Genomic DNA, 17,039 nt, shown 5'->3' on the forward strand with positions numbered 1-17,039 from the left:
ATTCAAGCAATCTACAAAAAACAAACAGCTAAATTAATCCTAAACAATGAAATTACAGAAGAATTCAACATCGAGAGAGGGACGCGACAGGGATGTCCTTTATCCCCACTCCTATTTATAACAATATTAGAAACTCTATTAATAGCTTTGAGGAAGGATGAAAAAATAAAGGGCATATGTCTTGGGACACAGTGTTATAAAGTAAGAGCATTTGCAGACGATGTGATCATTACAACCGAAACATCAAAAGAAAGTATAAATAAAGCATTAGAAAGAATGAACCAAAGTCCCAGGAGATTTTGAGAGAAATAAAATTATATCAAGTACAATATATGGAAATGATGAATCAGGAAATAGAATGGAAAATTAAACAAATGAGACAAAAAACATTTGAATCACCCAACAAATGTGGGAAACTGCTGGCCTGGCAAATGAAAAAGAGACAAAAATTAAACACTATTACAAACTTAGAAGTGGAAGGGAAGAGTATACACAACCCAATTGAGATTAGAAACTGTTTCCAGAGGTACTTTAAAAAATTATATACACAAGGGCCACAGAAAGAAACGGACATAGACCAATTTTTAAAGACATATGGATTACAAAAAAATTCCCAAGAAAGTAAATTAATGCTGAACTACAAAATATCTGAACAGGAAGTAGAAGGTGTCATTCAAAACATGCAATTGGGCAAATCTCCAGGACTGGATGGGCTGACTTCTAGATACTATAGATCTCTGAAAGAGTGGTTACTGCAACCTTTGAAGGAAGTCTGCAATGAAATACTGGAAGGGAAAAGGGCACCAGAGTCGTGGAAAGATGCGTATATTACACTTATACCGAAAATAGAGACTGAAAAGACTCAGTTGAAGAACTACTGCCCTATATTGTTACTTAATGTGGATTACAAAATTTTTGCAGATATTTTGGCCAAGAGATTGAAAGTTCTGGAAGCCCTGCTCTCTGCCATGCAAACCTTTATCTACCTGGCCTGGGGGGACGGGGCCAGACTGACTCCAGCTACAAAAGCTGACTCTTGGGCTGGAATATTCTTTAGGTGGTTTTGATAGGGGGAGAGGTTTGTTGTCATTATTGATATTAATTTCTTGTCTATTTTTAGATTGTATTACAATTTATGGGGAAATTTGTTGCACACTTTTTTGATGTGTTTTATTTATAGCTTATGACTACTTTTGCAATTATGTAAATCTTCTCACATTGTAAGCCACCTTGACCAATGCTATTTTTCTAGAAGAAGAGGTGCCAGAACTCATCATGTTCTCTCAGAATGGCAATGGCACCCACTTGAGAGGTGCCGAACTGAGTTCTGGTGAGTTCCAGATGGGGAAAAAACACCCTGGTTTTAACTAGGGAAAGGTGGCATACAAATAAGATGGTGATGAAAGAATCGCACAAGACCAGCAATAATTGTTTGTTTATTTATTTATTTTCTGTGGCAGATGACTTAATTTCAAGCCACAAGGCAGCTGTGGTTTCCCTCCATTTAAAGAGACAAAGTTTTGTCACTTTCTTGAAGTGCTGGCAGAGCCGCAAGTGGCTGGTCACTGGCCCAAGGGGATGAGTTCCTGAGCGGCAGAGAGACTCCTCCAGCTTGGCTCACCAAGTGTTTTTTGGCCTATCCCCAGTGGCGCTCGTAACATAAAGCAGACTTGCTGGATCCCAATGACACCAGTTCATTCCTTTTTGTGAGAGTAGGTAGCCTAAGGACCCTAAAGGAAGTAGTGGAGATTCAACTCCTTTAATAATAATAATAATAAGTAACCCAAAGATTGTTTGAACCACCAGGCAGTTGCAAATAGGGGCACCATATGGGGCAAGGAGCCTCCCCCCCCAAAAAAAAAAAATTTCAAGGAGGGAGCCAGGCCCCCTCAATATTCTGTGGCAACGTGCACACACCATGTGACATGCTCATGTCAAACACATAAACCACCCTTCTCTCAACTTCTATTTTATGTCCACGTTTCTGTAGGTCTTTTAGAATAATTAGGGAAAACTCTTTAACTAAGGTGTGTATGTATTGTAAATTTGCTACCTGCTACTACTGTAACTGCTGCCTAAAGCAGCATTTTAATATATTCTGTCACTCCTTTTTAATATAATAAGCCAACCTTTCTTTATTTCTTTGTGTGAGAGTTTCTTGTGGGCATAACGTTAAGGGTTAACACCTCCATAAGAAGCACACGCCATAACTCCAGCAAAAGAATGGAAACCTCTCAGCAATATGTATATGAACACACTGGCTGTGCACATGGGAGTCCAAGTACACACTCGTAACAGAATGACGCTGGTTATCTGGATCTGTTTTTCAGAAACAGCACTTTCAGGAGCAAGTGTTGAGAGGGAGCGAATGTGCAGAAGAAACACAGTTTGGAGCCTCAATGCAGAGCAGAAGCCTGTTCCAGATCAGAGGCCAGGAGCTATGGTACTTTTCATTCTAAAGAAAAAGGTGCCAGTTTAAAAGACCCTTTAAAGGTGTGGTTTGCCCGTAGAACTATCCTCCTTCGCTCAATCTCCAACTGCCTGAAATGTAAAACTTTCCACAAATTAATTTTCTATTGTTAATAACTTAAAATCCTGAGAAATGACTGCTAGGTTTTGGTAGCAGACTTCTTTAAGATTCTGGACACATCACGGGTGAGAAAAATAATAAACGGACAGAAGCAAACAGAGATAAAACATAATGAAATTCATTTTCTGTACGCACAGCAAGACTGTGATAGACTCGACAGGAAGAGATCCAACAGGAAGATTATGACACAGCCCTTTCACCATCCTCAAATACTTTTTCATCTAATAGGGAGGCACTAGATCATCTTCTCAACAATGGCATTTTTGCTTTTCCTTAAAGTACCTTTTTATGTTAGTGACAGGGAACAGTGGGTGGCTGATCATGGCGTTGGCATCATGCAAGACTTAACTGCTGTTCCAATGGCAAAAAGCATCCGTTTTTGTAAGCAACTGGGGTTGTTATCCTAGTCTTCCATTTGAGAGAAGAGTTAAACCACTTAGAAATTCATGCAGGCATGGTACAGCTTGGAAACAGCAAGTTAAGGCATCAGTCTAACTTCTATGCAATGTAAACAGGCAACAAATTGTGCTTACTTACAATTGCGCCTCCAGACACCCACTCTTTCCCTTTTCTTTCCATTCAGTTCTGCAGGTTGGCCTGCAGAGCTGCCCAATTATTACATAGGTTAGAGCAGGGGTCGGCAACCTAAGGCCCGGGGGCCGGATGCAGCCCAATCGCCTTCTCAATCCGGCCCACAGACGGTCTGGGAATCAGCGTGTTTTTACATGAGTAGAATGTGTCCTTTTATTTAAGATGCATCTCTGGGTTATTTGGGGGGCATAGAAATTCGTTCATATTTTTTTTTTCAAAATATAGTCCAGCCCCCCACAAGGTCTGAGGGATGGTGGACCGGCCCACGGCTGAAAAAAGTTTCTGACCCCTGGGTTAGAGGCTCTTCTGCAAATCATCCCACCTTCTGAGGTGGGAATATGGGTGGTAACCAGAAAAAATGCCTCTGCATTGTGGTATCCGATCTGTACAGGTCTGCCTGCCTGGCACCATCTGCAATGTCTTCAAGTGCGATGAAAATACCCTTTTATTTGCCCAGGCCTCACATCCACCCCAAGCCAAACTGGGGCCAGCGAGTGCACTATCCCACTTAGAGGACCCTGTTTTAGCTAAACACAGACAGTAAACCCGAACAAAACATATTGTAGTTTGCAGCATACAATGACTCTTCCTTAACAGTAGAATTACAAAACTGTGGCTTGTGTATCAAATATAAAACCTGCAATGTTCACATCAAGGAAAATGCTCCCAGAAACAGGTCTGAATTCCTCCTGTTCCTGGGAGCAAGTTATGACCCATAACCCGGCAGGACATAAGAGAACCACTGGCCAGGACAGGGGAGAAGTGTACAGTTCCTTCTAGCACATACCTGGCATTTGGATTGGGAAACTGCTCTAAGCAGATGTTGTAGCTGACACTGAAACCCTGCTCTCCACCCTCCTATAGAGTTATATGACATCTGGGTGCACACAAAATCATCAGATATGCCTGGGAATGCTTGAGTCCCCACTCACCCCCAGTCCCCAAAACCAAGAACTTCTACAAGGTCAACACTCACCTTCTTCCTCAGATTGCATCTTCTTCTTCTTTTTTAAATGATATTTATTAAAGTTTCAAAAAAGGTTACAAAAATAAGAAACAGGGGGGGAAAGAAAGGAAAAGAAAAAGTACAAAATACAGAAAAATAAAAACATTTAAAAATAAATCAAACTTTACATGTCTTGTCTTTCATTTACTTGTTTCCCTGACCTCCTCACACCTCCCTTTTTTGTATTCCAGTTCAGTTAGTTAATTCAGCAAATCCTTTCCCTCTTTGTTTTTATCCTAATCCTTTAACTTAATATATTGTAACTTTGGATTCTCACCTGTTAACAAACAATTTTTACATACTCCTTAGTAACAGTGGGACGCGGGTGGCGCTGTGGGTAAAAGCCTCAGCGCCTAGGGCTTGCCGATCGAAAGGTCGGCGGTTCGAATCCCCGCGGCGGGGTGCGCTCCCGCTGCTCGGTCCCAGCGCCTGCCAACCTAGCAGTTCGAAAGCACCCTCGGGTGCAAGTAGATAAATAGGGACCGCTTACTAGCGGGAAGCTAAACGCCGTTTCCGTGTGCGGCTCTGGCTCGCCAGAGCAGCTTCGTCACGCTGGCCACGTGACCCGGAAGTGTCTCCGGACAGCGCTGGCCCCCGGCCTCTTGAGTGAGATGGGCGCACAACCCCAGAGTCTGTCAAGACTGGCCCGTATGGGCAGGGGTACCTTTACCTTTTACCTTTAGTAACAGTACGTACTGCTAAAACCACTTAACTTCATTCTGACATCATTCTAGCATTCATTAATTTTGCAATATTTCTGTAAATAGTCTTTAAATTTCTTCCAATCTTCTTCCACCGACTCTTCTCCCTGGTCTCGAGTTCTGCCAGTCATTTCTGCCAGTTCCATGTAGTCCATCACCTTCATCTGCCATTCTTCCAGTGTGGGTAAATCTTGTGTCTTCCAATACTTTGCAATCAATATTCTTGCTGCTGTTGTTGCATACATAAAAAAAGTTCTGTCCTTCTTTGGCACCAATTGGCCGACTATGCCCAGGAGAAAGGCCTCTGGTTTCTTCAGAAAGGTATACTTAAATACCTTTTTCAGTTCATTATAGATCATTTCCCAGAACGCCTTAATCCTTGGGCACATCCACCAAAGGTGAAAGAATGTGCCTTCAGTTTCTTTACATTTCCAACATTTATTATCGGGCAAATGATAGATTTTTGCAAGCTTGACTGGTGTCATGTACCACCTGTATATCATTTTCATAATATTCTCTCTTAAGGCCTCAGATTGCATCTTCTTTGGCAGACAGGGGAGGCTATAGCAACCTGTCTGCTTTGGAGATTGGAGGGACACTCTCTTCTATAGTGGTGATCTCTGCCTCTTTGTGCCCTAAATCAAATTTACTATTACTATGTATTCATTTTTATTAGTAAATGCCAAACTCCGGTGCCTTGGAGAAGAATCACTGAAACTGCCTGCTACCCACAATGCACTATAGTAGGTGCTCTCTTTTTTGTAATCTTTTAAGATGTGGCAGACACAGCCAGGACTCACCAGTGCCTAGTCCCAGAAGCACAGCCCAATTCTGACAATCATATTGCAGTCTTTGCTTCCTCAAAGTAGCATCCAAGTCAAACAAGATATGGAAAGAGAACTGACTCTAGTGCTTCTGACAGCAGGCGCCTCAGAATATCAAAATATATCAAAAGTGGATGACGGATGAACCCTTCAGTGGATTAGGGCCGACACAGGCAAATACAAAAAACCAAGTGCAACTGGCACTTTTCAGGGTGGTCTATGCATGTATGCAATGCAGAAGCAGCTGTGCTTTTCCCTCCACCCATCACACAGAGCAGACACGGACATCACAACCAGCAATATTCTTCATGCACTGCTTAGGTCCCCACCCATGTACTGTATGGGTTTGCACTGTTGCTGCTGTTTTTCCAGCAGAGGAAGGGGTAACGGAAGAACCCCACATGCAGCAAAGTTTAATAGAAAAGCAGATATTGACAAGGCAAAGCAGAAGACTCCCAAGAAACCAAGGGAACATCTTTTGCACAAGTAGAGCTCCAGATTACACTGTGTAAGGCATGGCAAGAGAAACACAGCCATAATCTGACTAGGCCTAGTGGAAGCATTTCTAGCAGAGCTCCTCTCCGTCAGGATGTTGTCAGCGGCTCCTGGCTGGTTGCTCAGGAAAGTATAAGTATAAAAGTTTCTTACCGTCCTGTTTTATTTCAGTCTTTACAGAGAGAGGCTATAGAACCCAGCCTCTTGGATAATGGCGTTGTCCCGAGTGAATCTCCACACACACACACACACCTACCTCTCCCACTTCCTCATTCGTCTCCTCTACGGTTGCTGCTACGTGCCCTCTGTCTGTCAGCTCTTTGCTCTCCTACCTTTAAGGCTCACCAGGTTCTGGGAGATGGAGGGTCTGGAATGCTTTCTAAAGACACCGTGTCAGCCAGCTGTTGTTCTGGCTCTCCAATTATTTCCCAACTTTCCCCCTCACCTGCCTCTGAGCTGCTACCTCTCTCAAACCCCTGCTATTAATCTATATTGTCGTCCTCTTCCTCCTCCCTGGAAAGGTCAGGATGGGGAGACGGTCTCCACCATTCCTCCTTTGCCCAGTCCCAGACACTCTCCCTGTGAATAACTTGACACAGAACTAGCTCCAGTTCATTGGATGGGAGTCCTTTAACTGTTGAGCGGGAAGAGAAGCAAGGCATAGCCAGGCAGAGGCTCAGTTAAAGTGGCAACGTAACATTTGCTGGGGTCAGCCCCCCGACCCATGAAGTGGTGGAATCCCGCAGTGAAATCTTGCTGGAAGAAGTGGCTGCCACATGATCCCGGTAAGTGATGCTTCTGCAGGGATGGAATGGTGGCAGCGGGGCACCTTCGCATTTTGCTTCAGGCTGTGAAATGGGATGAGCCGCCCCTGCCATTGGCTGTAATGGGCCAGTGTAGCTTTATCTGCAAAGGTTGCTGGGCACTCAATTCCAGCTTAGAAAATCTCCTATGACCAGGGTGTAAGAATCAAATGCATACTGTGGGCTTGGCCAGTTATCTGCAGAACCAACACTGCACTCATTCACTGCACATCCAAATTCAAAATACTAACCCATTTTTCAAGTGAATGGCGATAACAAGAAATAGATTTCTTTCAAACATACTAGGTTGAATATGTTAGCTTTCTACATGTCTAGGGAGCCCTTCCCCGCAATAACGCATAAGGAGAGCCTTGCTGATTCAGACAGAAAACATTTCTGTTTCCATTGTGGCCAACCATATATCACAGGGAAGCCCATGAGCAGTACATGAGCATGTTAGTACATTCCTGCTCATCTTCTCCAGCAACTGTGGTTCTGTCTGCACTAAAGCAGCATCACTGAACAGTCATGGTTTCTAACAAAGAACCCTGGGAACTGTAGTTTGCTAAGGGTGCTGAGAGTTGTTAGGAGAAACATATTCACCCTGGAAAGTTCACTTCCTCATGAGAGTTGTTCATCCATCTCTAAGGCTTATGGCATCCCGCAGATGCTGCAACTAAGATTCCAGTGCCTTCTACCACCTGCCCAACCACATCTGGATAAACGAGACTTAATGGAACATTGGTTCTTTTCAAAAAGCAGCATTTGGAGTACACTGGAAAAGGAATTACCATGAAACTTGCAATACAATTAGCAATTTACTAAAAGTTAGCCTTTTAAAATAAAACAGTGTCTATATTATCAACAATATACAATTTAGAGGAACTAATCATATGGCTATACTGTACAAAGTGTTCTGTTTACAGGATCCTCTGGAGACAAAACATTACAATATTTCCTAGGGACGCAGGTGGTGTTATGGTCTAAACCACCGAGCATCTTGGGCTTGCTTATCGTAAGGTGGGCAGTTCAAATCCACACGACAGGGTGAGCTCCTGTTGCTCTGTCCCAGCTTCTGTCAAACTAGGAATTTGAAAGCATACCAGCACAAAATAGATAAATAGGTACTACTGCAGCGGGAAGGTAAACGGCATTTCCGTGCACTCTGGTTTCCACATGGTGTCCTGTTGCACCAGAAGCAGTTTAGTCATGCTGGCCACATGACCTGGAAAGCTGTCCCTCGGCCTGAAAGTGGAGATAAGTACTGCACCCCATAGTCAAATTTGACTGGACTTAACTGTCCAGGGGTCCTTTACCTTTACAATATTTATGCCATATCTAATGTGCTTATAAAGCTGTACAGGTTTCAAACCCTCCATTTTTGCTGCGCCAGTCCATTCCAAAGAATATTTCTTCCTGATGCCAAATCAGACAAGACAATATTCACACAATGGACAGTTTCACTTTTTAAAAGCCATCCATATTTTTCCTAATGGCAAGAGCGGTTTCTCGTCTGTTCTGCCCCTTAGGTTGCAATCTTATGCACTTTTCTGGGAACAAAGACCACCAAATAACATGACTTGGTTCTGAACAAACATGCATGGTAGTACCGTGGAATATGAATGCCCTAGTTGTTCCAGCCAGTATCACACATGTAAAGATGAAGTTTTGTTCATCTTGTTCTAATTAAAAGGTTATAGGACTGTTGAAACAACCTGGAATAAAAAAAAGAAGCAATTGCTAGCCTGTGAGGTACTAACACAGATGAGGTTAAATTTCATGCAAGTTGCTCATGAACCTTGAAATTCAGATCTCAGAACTGAGGCTCTGCTGCCCCAGACTAAGGCAGGCAAGACTTTTTAAAGGAATAAAGGAGGAAATAAGCAAGTGACAGCCAAAAAGGGCTTTGCCAATCTGCATATCCAAGGTTGCTATGAAACCAGAGAATATCAACCATGAAATCAGGCACTGAAAGAGGTTAGAGGTGGGTGCAGGCAGGTTTAACCACATTCAGGACCCATTGCACTATTACAGCCTTAGCTGCTAACTGACCAAGCAAAACAGGCAAAACTTTAGTTCTTGCCATCCTTTTCAGTCACTGAAATACATCAGATTCTTACAACTTTTCAAGTACTTGCAGTGGTGTGAAAGGCAGAAATGGGAATTGACCCGTTTCAGCCATAACTGAAAGGGAAGAGGGGAAGAGAAGAGTCTGGTAAAGAACTTCTACTGAATTGATCAACAGATACTGTGATTGAACCAGACATTCAGTTTTAACACTGTATTACAAAGAGTTTAATTTTTAAAAGACCAGTCATAAAATGTGCTTTGTGAAAGTTTCAGAAGATAAAATATTTAGAGTCCAGAAGCACAAAAATATACCCCAACTTAAATACATTAGAAAAGATGTCAAAATAGCAACCACCTCAAATATTCCATTTTTCATGTTGTGACTGAAGTCCAAACATGTAATAGCTTCTTTCTTTCCTTCCTTCCTTCCTTCCTTCTTTTTTTCTTTCTTTCTTTCCAAGTAGAGTAGAGTGGTTGTTGAAATGTGCTCATCATTCTTAATACGAGAGTTGAGGCTGAACTTTCTTTTGTGACAAGGCAATTTTTTAAAAAATGCCTTCTTCTATTGGGATTTTATTTCAAAGTCTTGATTGCCAATCTCTTTAATTGTCAGAAAGTCCTCTATATTCAGGCCTTGGCACAACTGCACTGCTTTACGAACTAGACCAAAAAGAGTAAGAAGTTCTCCTGCTCAAGTTCTATGGAAATGAATGAGAGCTGTGCAAGAGCACTGTCTTCTTGCAGTGCTTCTTCACACAAGGCACTTTCCTGAGCTGTTTAAACAGATGATGAAAAAAGAAAACAGATAAATGAAACCTGAATTGATAGTGGCAAAGCGATTATTATATACTTACATTTCCCTGAACAGGCTGAAGCTTTTGCATAGATGCTGCCTGGTCACTGTCCTTCCTAATGAACAAAATGGATACCAGCAAATGGTTACCAATAAGCAGACCTTGATTCCCTAAGATCAGAGGACTGTTCCAAAAGAATGTCTCTGAACAACGCAAACAGCAAATGTAGAACAATGTAAAGCAGTGCACACTGGGACCAAACATCTTAGCTTCACAAATAGCACCAATGTGGTCCCAAACTTGCAGTAATCTGTCAGAAAAGAATACAGTGGTACCTTGGATCTCAAACAGCCTAGTTCACGAACAACTTAGAACCCAAACGTCGCAAACCCAGAAGTGAGCGTTCCAGTTCTCGAATTTTTGGGGGAAGTTTTTTTTTTTAAGAATTGTATTGAACATAACAACATACTATTTTAATAATAAAAGATATTATCCAAAAAAATTCCCCTAATTCTTTCCTCCCCCTCCCAAAAAACCCCTTCCCTACCCCCCTGGACTTCCCTCAGCTCCTCTCTCTGGTTTTTCCATACTTATAATTCTCTGCATATTGTAAAACTGTAAAGATCCTTAACTTATCTGTCTATGTGTTATTAATAATACATTTGTGAGTGTTTATTCAAACCTGCCAAGGAGTCCAATTATAATTTTTTTAATTATTATTTTATTGGAAGTTTAACATGTCCTGAGCTTCCGTTTTTAGTGTTGCATTTCCATTTTTAGAGAAATCACGCTGGTTGGGCCAGCGAGGAAAAGCATCCCGGCAGTGCTCTGAAGCCCAGGCGCTTTGACATGAGAGAGAGAGATCAAAATATTGCACTGATTGGGGCGGTATGGAAAAGCATTTTAGGGGTAGTTTTTCAAAAACCTGGAACAGATTAATCCATTTTGCATTACTTTCTATGGTAAAGCACGCCTTGGTTTTGGAATGTTTTGGTTTTGGAACAGACTTCCGGAACAGATTAAGTTCGAGAATCAAGGTACAGTACCACTGTAACAGAATTGCAACAGAGAGCTGCCCTCAGACCTGATCCAGCCATTCCTGAAAACCTATTCTCTCAGTTTCCTGCTTCATGGCAACTAACCACAGAGCATGCCACACATTCCACATTGGCCAAGCATCAGATCTGATGCTCAAAGGGACTTGAAGATCTGCATGTCAAGATAAAAATGATGACAGGAGGGAATGGCACAGAAAAACAGGTCCTTTAAATTTCACCTGGCATGCCAAAGGGGTGAGAAAATTATACAGAAGAGCTCTGTTGGAGCAGACCAAAGCCCCATCTAGTCCAGCGTTCTGTTTTCACAGTGACTGACCAGAATGAATGAATGAATGGGGAAGACTGTGTGCATGCGAATGAATGGCCCTCGACTCTGAAAAGGCTGACTAAATGCACGCTGAAAAACTTTCAGCATCCAACAACCTGAGGTGAAATACTACAACATTTTACTAAAAGCATTTGTTTTCAGTTCTTTTCTACTAGATCAGTTTCCTTATCGCACATAGTCAACCTTCTCTTTGCTCCAACATTTTCCTGCCCTCCCTCCCTGGCTCACGCTTCTTGACTGTAGTTCAGTTTCTAATCTCACAGGGTTACTTATGCTGGTCCCACTTCATTAACACAGGATCACATTTCTACCATCAACACTAGCAGAATACTAGAGCAACCATCTTTCTTTCTTCTATGACTAAAATGCTGGCCTAGAACAAACAGTTACAGTACACGGGCACCGACACGTGATTCTACTGGGCTGAATTGTACTAAATTGTTCCGAGACTGCTCTGCAAAATAGGAGACACTAGAATTTGTAATCAGTGTTTCTCACTTTTCACTTTCTAATGAAAATGAAAGGATGTCCCACCCTTTTGTGGCTTCCAGTAAATGTTTCTGCCCATGATTTATCCATTCTTCTTGCTCAGCGTACACCCTACTACAAAACCAACATTTAAACATTTGTTTTGATGCTTCCGCTATTGACAAATCCACCTCCTTGCAGTTATTTTTGTGCACCTTCTTTCGTGTCATTCTTACTTTTTTCTGTTGTTTCACTTGAGATGATCTATCAAAAGTCTGAAAAGTCAGTCTTTTATAATGTCGTTTCACACTGAGGCAGCTAATAGTTCTTTCTGATAAGATTGCTTTCAGGACATTGCCTTTGTACTTGTTGATAACCTTCATGATATTAAATATTTCTGGTGAATCAACATCAGGGTGGTTTAAGACAACTACTGGCTGGTTACGATGAGGGCATTTTATTAGCTGATCACTTTTGAATGCTACAAGCCTAAGGCATCTCATGAGAGTGGGCACCACCTTAAGGAAGCGTTCCTCTTGAGCTGCGAGTCTCTTCTGGGGCAAAGTGTTTGCAGGATGTGCTCGCTTAGCTTTGTGCTGGGGCTCCTCTTCACCTTTCATGGCCCTTTTGCTTAGCCCACTTGGACTGCTATCTTTTTGACATGACAACATACCATTTTGTTGGCCATAACTTGGCACAGAACTAAGAGAGTGGCAAGTGTGACTATGTGACACACAGAGATTTCTAGAAGCCTCATTAACTTCATTCTCAGCTGGCAAAGTTGGACCTTTGTCAAGTCTGGCAGAAACACAGCAAGGAACTGGCCTTGGGATAAACATTTTGTTGCAATATCGAGAAGGGGAAGGTGACATTTCATCACCATTTTGTTTTTCAGTTGGGGCCTCAGAACTACTGCAGTTTAGCACTCTCAGTACAGTTCCTTGAGGAATGAAAGCCGGAGAAACAGTGTTTGTTTTTGTAATCACCCTGGTTTTAGTTTTAGTCTCTTTAAGTGTTTCCAAGGGTTGTTCTTGCTTATTAGAACACTCATTAGAAAAAGTGGCGCCCTTTGGTCTCCGAGGAGAAGGCAAAAGTTCTTGTTCAGATATCATATTTGAGCTAGTTTTTTCACTCTTTTTTTCTGGCGATAACACTTTCTCCTTAGAGGCTTGGCTGTTACTGTGTCTTAATGAAGCAGCTAATTGAGATTTCACATTCGATTCAACAGCAGACATCAGCTGAGCAATCTTTCTGCACAACAACGATGTGGACCTTTTCTTCTGTAATGTATCATCCCACTTAATGCCTTCCGGGATATTTACAGCGCCAGAGCTGAGGGAAAACACAGATGAGATCACCGGACCATCTACTGAATCACCTTCATATTTTATACTGTGTGCTTCCAATTCCATATTATCTTTCTTTCTTTTCACATTAATTCCATTTATCACACCTAAGACGTTCTCAGACTCCTCTGAAGCTAGAGACTTATTCTGCTGTGACACTGCAGCTCTTTCAAAAGGGTGAAACAAATGGGAATCAAACAAATGTGTTTTTGCAGCTACTCTAAACTCATTCCATTGTTCTTCTTTGGCATTGGTTAAAGCGAAGCGCATGTTACCGAATACCGAGGAAGACGGTAAACTATTGTTTTTCTGGACAGTAGCTAACAAATCATTTTGGGACTTGTTCTTATCTTCAGAAGAGGGAGTTGCTAGGCATATGGCTGAATCTGAACTGGAAGTTGTATGTTTATTTTCTGAACCTTTTCCCTTTTGAAAGAGTTCTGGGCAATTTGTTTTTTCAGAAGAAAACTCTGCTAAAGGTGGTAGAAGATCATATTCTCTCTGTGTGTTTTCTTTGCAAATAGCATTTTCCTCCTGGGTATTTATCAAGCTGCAGTTCAAAGTAGTGGAACTGGCAGAATGCAGAGAGTTCTTGTCATTCTTGTTATCTAAAGCACAGGACTCAAGAGTTGGGGGCACACAGTTATTTATTGTTTTTTCTTCTTGTTCTGCACACTGGTTTCCAGATTCTACTTTTTTAGAATTCATAGCTTCAGAGGTAGTTCCTTTCGGAGGAATGAGTTTAAGAATCAACTGCTGTGTACCATTATTTCTTTTAATTTCTACTATTTGTGCCAAACAATTATGTGGAACACAAAATTTGGCAGGTGCAACCACTGTTAATGGCATTCCAGGGGTTATAGGCCCTTTTTTTGGAGAATAAACTTCAACTTCCATCAATACATCTTCATTTTTATGGATTCTGACATCAGATAGTTTATTTACATTTTTATCTTGTATGAAGGCTATACTTTGACTACATTCATCATAAACTGATGATGAATCACTTTCAGGTATTTCATCTTTAATCCCACAAATCTGAGATAAACTTGAAGGTGTGGACTGCAGAGAAGCTTCCAGGGCATGTTTCTTCCACTCCAAATTATGCTCTGGTGAACAATTTCGTTTTTGATCAACTTTTGCAACTGAAATCATTTCTTGCTTCTCAGTTGCGTGTAATCTTTTTGTGTGTTTGACAATATAATCATGCCTAACTGCACCATAGTCACAGTATTTGCACTGATATGGAAATCTCCCAGTATGTTTCACTGTATGCCTTTGGAATTCCCCTTTGGTGTAAGACACCCAATCGCACTGGGAACAAATAAATTTGATCTTTTCATGTTGAGCTACATGTTTCTTATGTTGTAAGAGATCCTTTGTAGAAAATCGGCATTTGTCACAATAATATTTGTCTGGCTGAAAGTTTTTTACTTTGAAGGCTCTTCGAGGTTTACTGGGGGACATTTTCTCTTGGGCTTCAGTGTCCAATGCAACTGCAGGCGCAATCTGAAAATTGAGAGTGGACAGCACACTCAACGGGCCCTTGCTACAGACTTGGTAGTCATCTTCAATATCTTGGCATTTCTGCTGATGCAACTGTAGTGCCAAAACGTCTTGCACACATCTACACTTAATACAACTTATTGGATACAATTCACTTCCCTCAGCTTCTTTATATGCAAAATTGCAGTTTTCATCATTTGCCTTTATTGTATTTGCTTTATCAACATTTGTTTGCTTTGGCAATGTGGTCAATGACCTAGGCCCTTTGTTCCCTTGGCTGGCAGTTAATATTGGTAAGACCTTTCTTGTTTTCTTCAGCTGCATTTCAAAAGCTGATCTTGCACCGATTCACCTGCTTCAGATGTCATAGCCGCTCACATGTGACGTTCATCCCACAGCTGCTGCAAAGGAAGCATATGAAGAAGAGTTTATAAATAAGTATATGCAACTCCTCACATTTTAATTCAACAACAATACTCACTCGCAAGCACTTTGCATGGAAAGAAGTCCCATGGGTTTCAATGGAAAATCCTTCCAAGTAAGCGTGCTTGGATCAGTCTTTAAAAACTGCTGAATGAACATAGGGCTCTTCCTTATGATTGGGAACCCTGTTTGGATTTTTTTTTAATGAATTGCTTCCCATGAAGCATCCTGAAGCAATTAATAATAAATAAATATAAAAGCACCATTTCAAATTGTATACAGATGCAGGCAGAAATAAGAATCTCCACTTAATACATGAACATGCCCATATATATCTTCTGCAATCTTCTCCAAGTCTTTGGCATGGTTTAAGATACAAATGGGGGGGGGGCTGTGGCTTGGATCCAGAGGTCCTGCCAAGCAAACTATGGGTGGGTTGTTGCCCATTTCCCCCCTATAGGCTGCCCTGTTTCCCCCAAAAGCATTTTGGAAGGCACCCTAACTCGCTGAAGCAAGTTTGCAGGTGAAACGGAGGAGGGTGTAGACTGGGATGGGGAGGTCTTTGATACACAACCACCCCACAAGCAGAAGTGTCTTTTGTTAACATGACAAGGTCTTCAAATTCAGCTCATTCAGAGGTCTGCAAAATTCCTGCTGAAATCCTGTTTTAGTATTACTGTGAATGTGCTGTGCAGAAAGGGAACTGACACTCAGCAGTAACATATTCAAATTAGGAACACTAAATAAACTTGTGCAAGTGTGCAAATTTATTATTGAAGCCCATCCTACGCATGTTTACACAATCCTTCCAAGTTCAATTGATCTTAAGTGCATAAGATGGCAGCTTCAAAAGTTGAGGAAAAGACCAAATGATAATTGTATCTGGTCATAGTGAGAGAAAATAAAGTTTTGTCATATTATTGGAGCACAATACTGAAGCCAAAGAATGAAGTATTTTGAATGTAAAGCCAAATTAGATATATTGCCATGAAGCCACCAAGAAAATAATAGGTGTAAAAACCTCCCCCCACATTCGAAAGATATGAAATAATCATTTGCCCTGGATGTGATGTGTGCACTGCATCAGATCTAGGGAAGTGCAGACAATTCATCCCCCCTCCCAAGCGGAGGGGGTACAAAATAAAGAAAAATCAACTGTACCAAAAGGAAAGAGCCTGAAAAGAAGAAATATTTAAGCGCGGGGGGGGGGGGTGTGCCAAATGTTCGACTTTGCCAAAGTCCATCCTTGTTGGCAAATTATCTTGCAGAGGCAAAAAACCAGGTACCTTATGTAAGAAGTTATGTAAATATACATGCTCACCTGGAAGTTAATTTCATCGGGGACGGCGGGGCTTACATCCAAATAAAGAGTCTGCATCTGTGAGTGGACCTCTCTGGCGCCAGCTCTGTGCCTCCCCGTGGACCTGACCATGGAAAGGCGCGGGCGCGGATCCAGTCCAGCGCAGACTTCTGGGGACTTGAGCTCCGGTGCAGGAGGACCGGCTGCTTCCCAGATTCCTCCTCCTCCTCCTCCGCTCTTCTCCCAAGGACACGAGATGCCGCGCTCCTCCGAAATGGCGCAGGGACGCGCGCGGCGCTCGTAGCTCCGCCGGGAGAGGGCAGCTCCGCCGCGCGCGCGCGCGCTCCGAGCATCCGCTTCCCCGGCTTGGTGACCGGGCGCGCACGGGATGGCGAGGGCTCCGAGGAGAGAAAGGGGCTGGCGGGGAGGGAGGGGGACAGGAACCCGGCCGAGAGAGAAAGAGAGAGAAAAGAAAGAAAGAGGGAGGTTAGGCAGCCCTGGCGAGGCGGAGCTGCAGCGGGAGAAGCGGCTGGGCCGGCGAGGCTGGAGGGAGGCTCTCCGCCCAAGCGCCCGGCCAAGAGGCGCCTCCGTCCCTTCTGGCGGCGCGGCGGAGGAACTGACCTCAGCTCCCCGCCTCCAGCTGCTCGCTCCCCGCGGGCTGGCGAGGCGCGGGGGCGCGCCGGGAATCTCCTGCCATTCATGGAATCCGAGCGTTGGAAGGGAGCCCGAGGGTCAT

The 17,039-nt window shown here is 42.7% G+C and overlaps 1 protein-coding gene and 2 long non-coding RNA genes across 3 annotated transcripts; 1 reads left to right on the forward strand and 2 right to left on the reverse strand.

Moving 5' to 3' along the window:
- Positions 1 to 1,431: 1,431 nt before the first annotated feature.
- Positions 1,432 to 4,178, reverse strand: LOC309540590. The gene is made up of 2 exons (XR_014223373.1): positions 2,873 to 4,178; positions 1,432 to 1,730 (listed from the first exon to the last, which is right to left on the reverse strand). It is a non-coding gene; the product is annotated as an uncharacterized lncRNA (long non-coding RNA).
- Positions 4,179 to 5,516: 1,338 nt separating this feature from the next.
- On the forward strand, positions 5,517 to 10,291 carry LOC309541155. Its single transcript, XR_014223648.1, has 2 exons — positions 5,517 to 6,915; positions 7,623 to 10,291. It is a non-coding gene; the product is annotated as an uncharacterized lncRNA (long non-coding RNA).
- On the reverse strand, positions 7,816 to 16,591 carry ZNF518B (zinc finger protein 518B). The gene is given in 4 exon segments (XM_082238515.1): positions 7,816 to 9,972; positions 9,974 to 9,989; positions 11,795 to 14,981; positions 16,325 to 16,591. Coding segments are annotated over 3 exon segments (3,168 nt in total). The 5' UTR covers positions 14,905 to 14,981; positions 16,325 to 16,591; the 3' UTR covers positions 7,816 to 9,930.
- Positions 16,592 to 17,039: the final 448 nt, after the last annotated feature.

Source organism: Podarcis vaucheri (assembly GCF_965113315.1).
Source record: "Podarcis vaucheri genome assembly, chromosome: 9".
NCBI lineage: Eukaryota > Metazoa > Chordata > Lepidosauria > Squamata > Lacertidae > Podarcis > Podarcis vaucheri.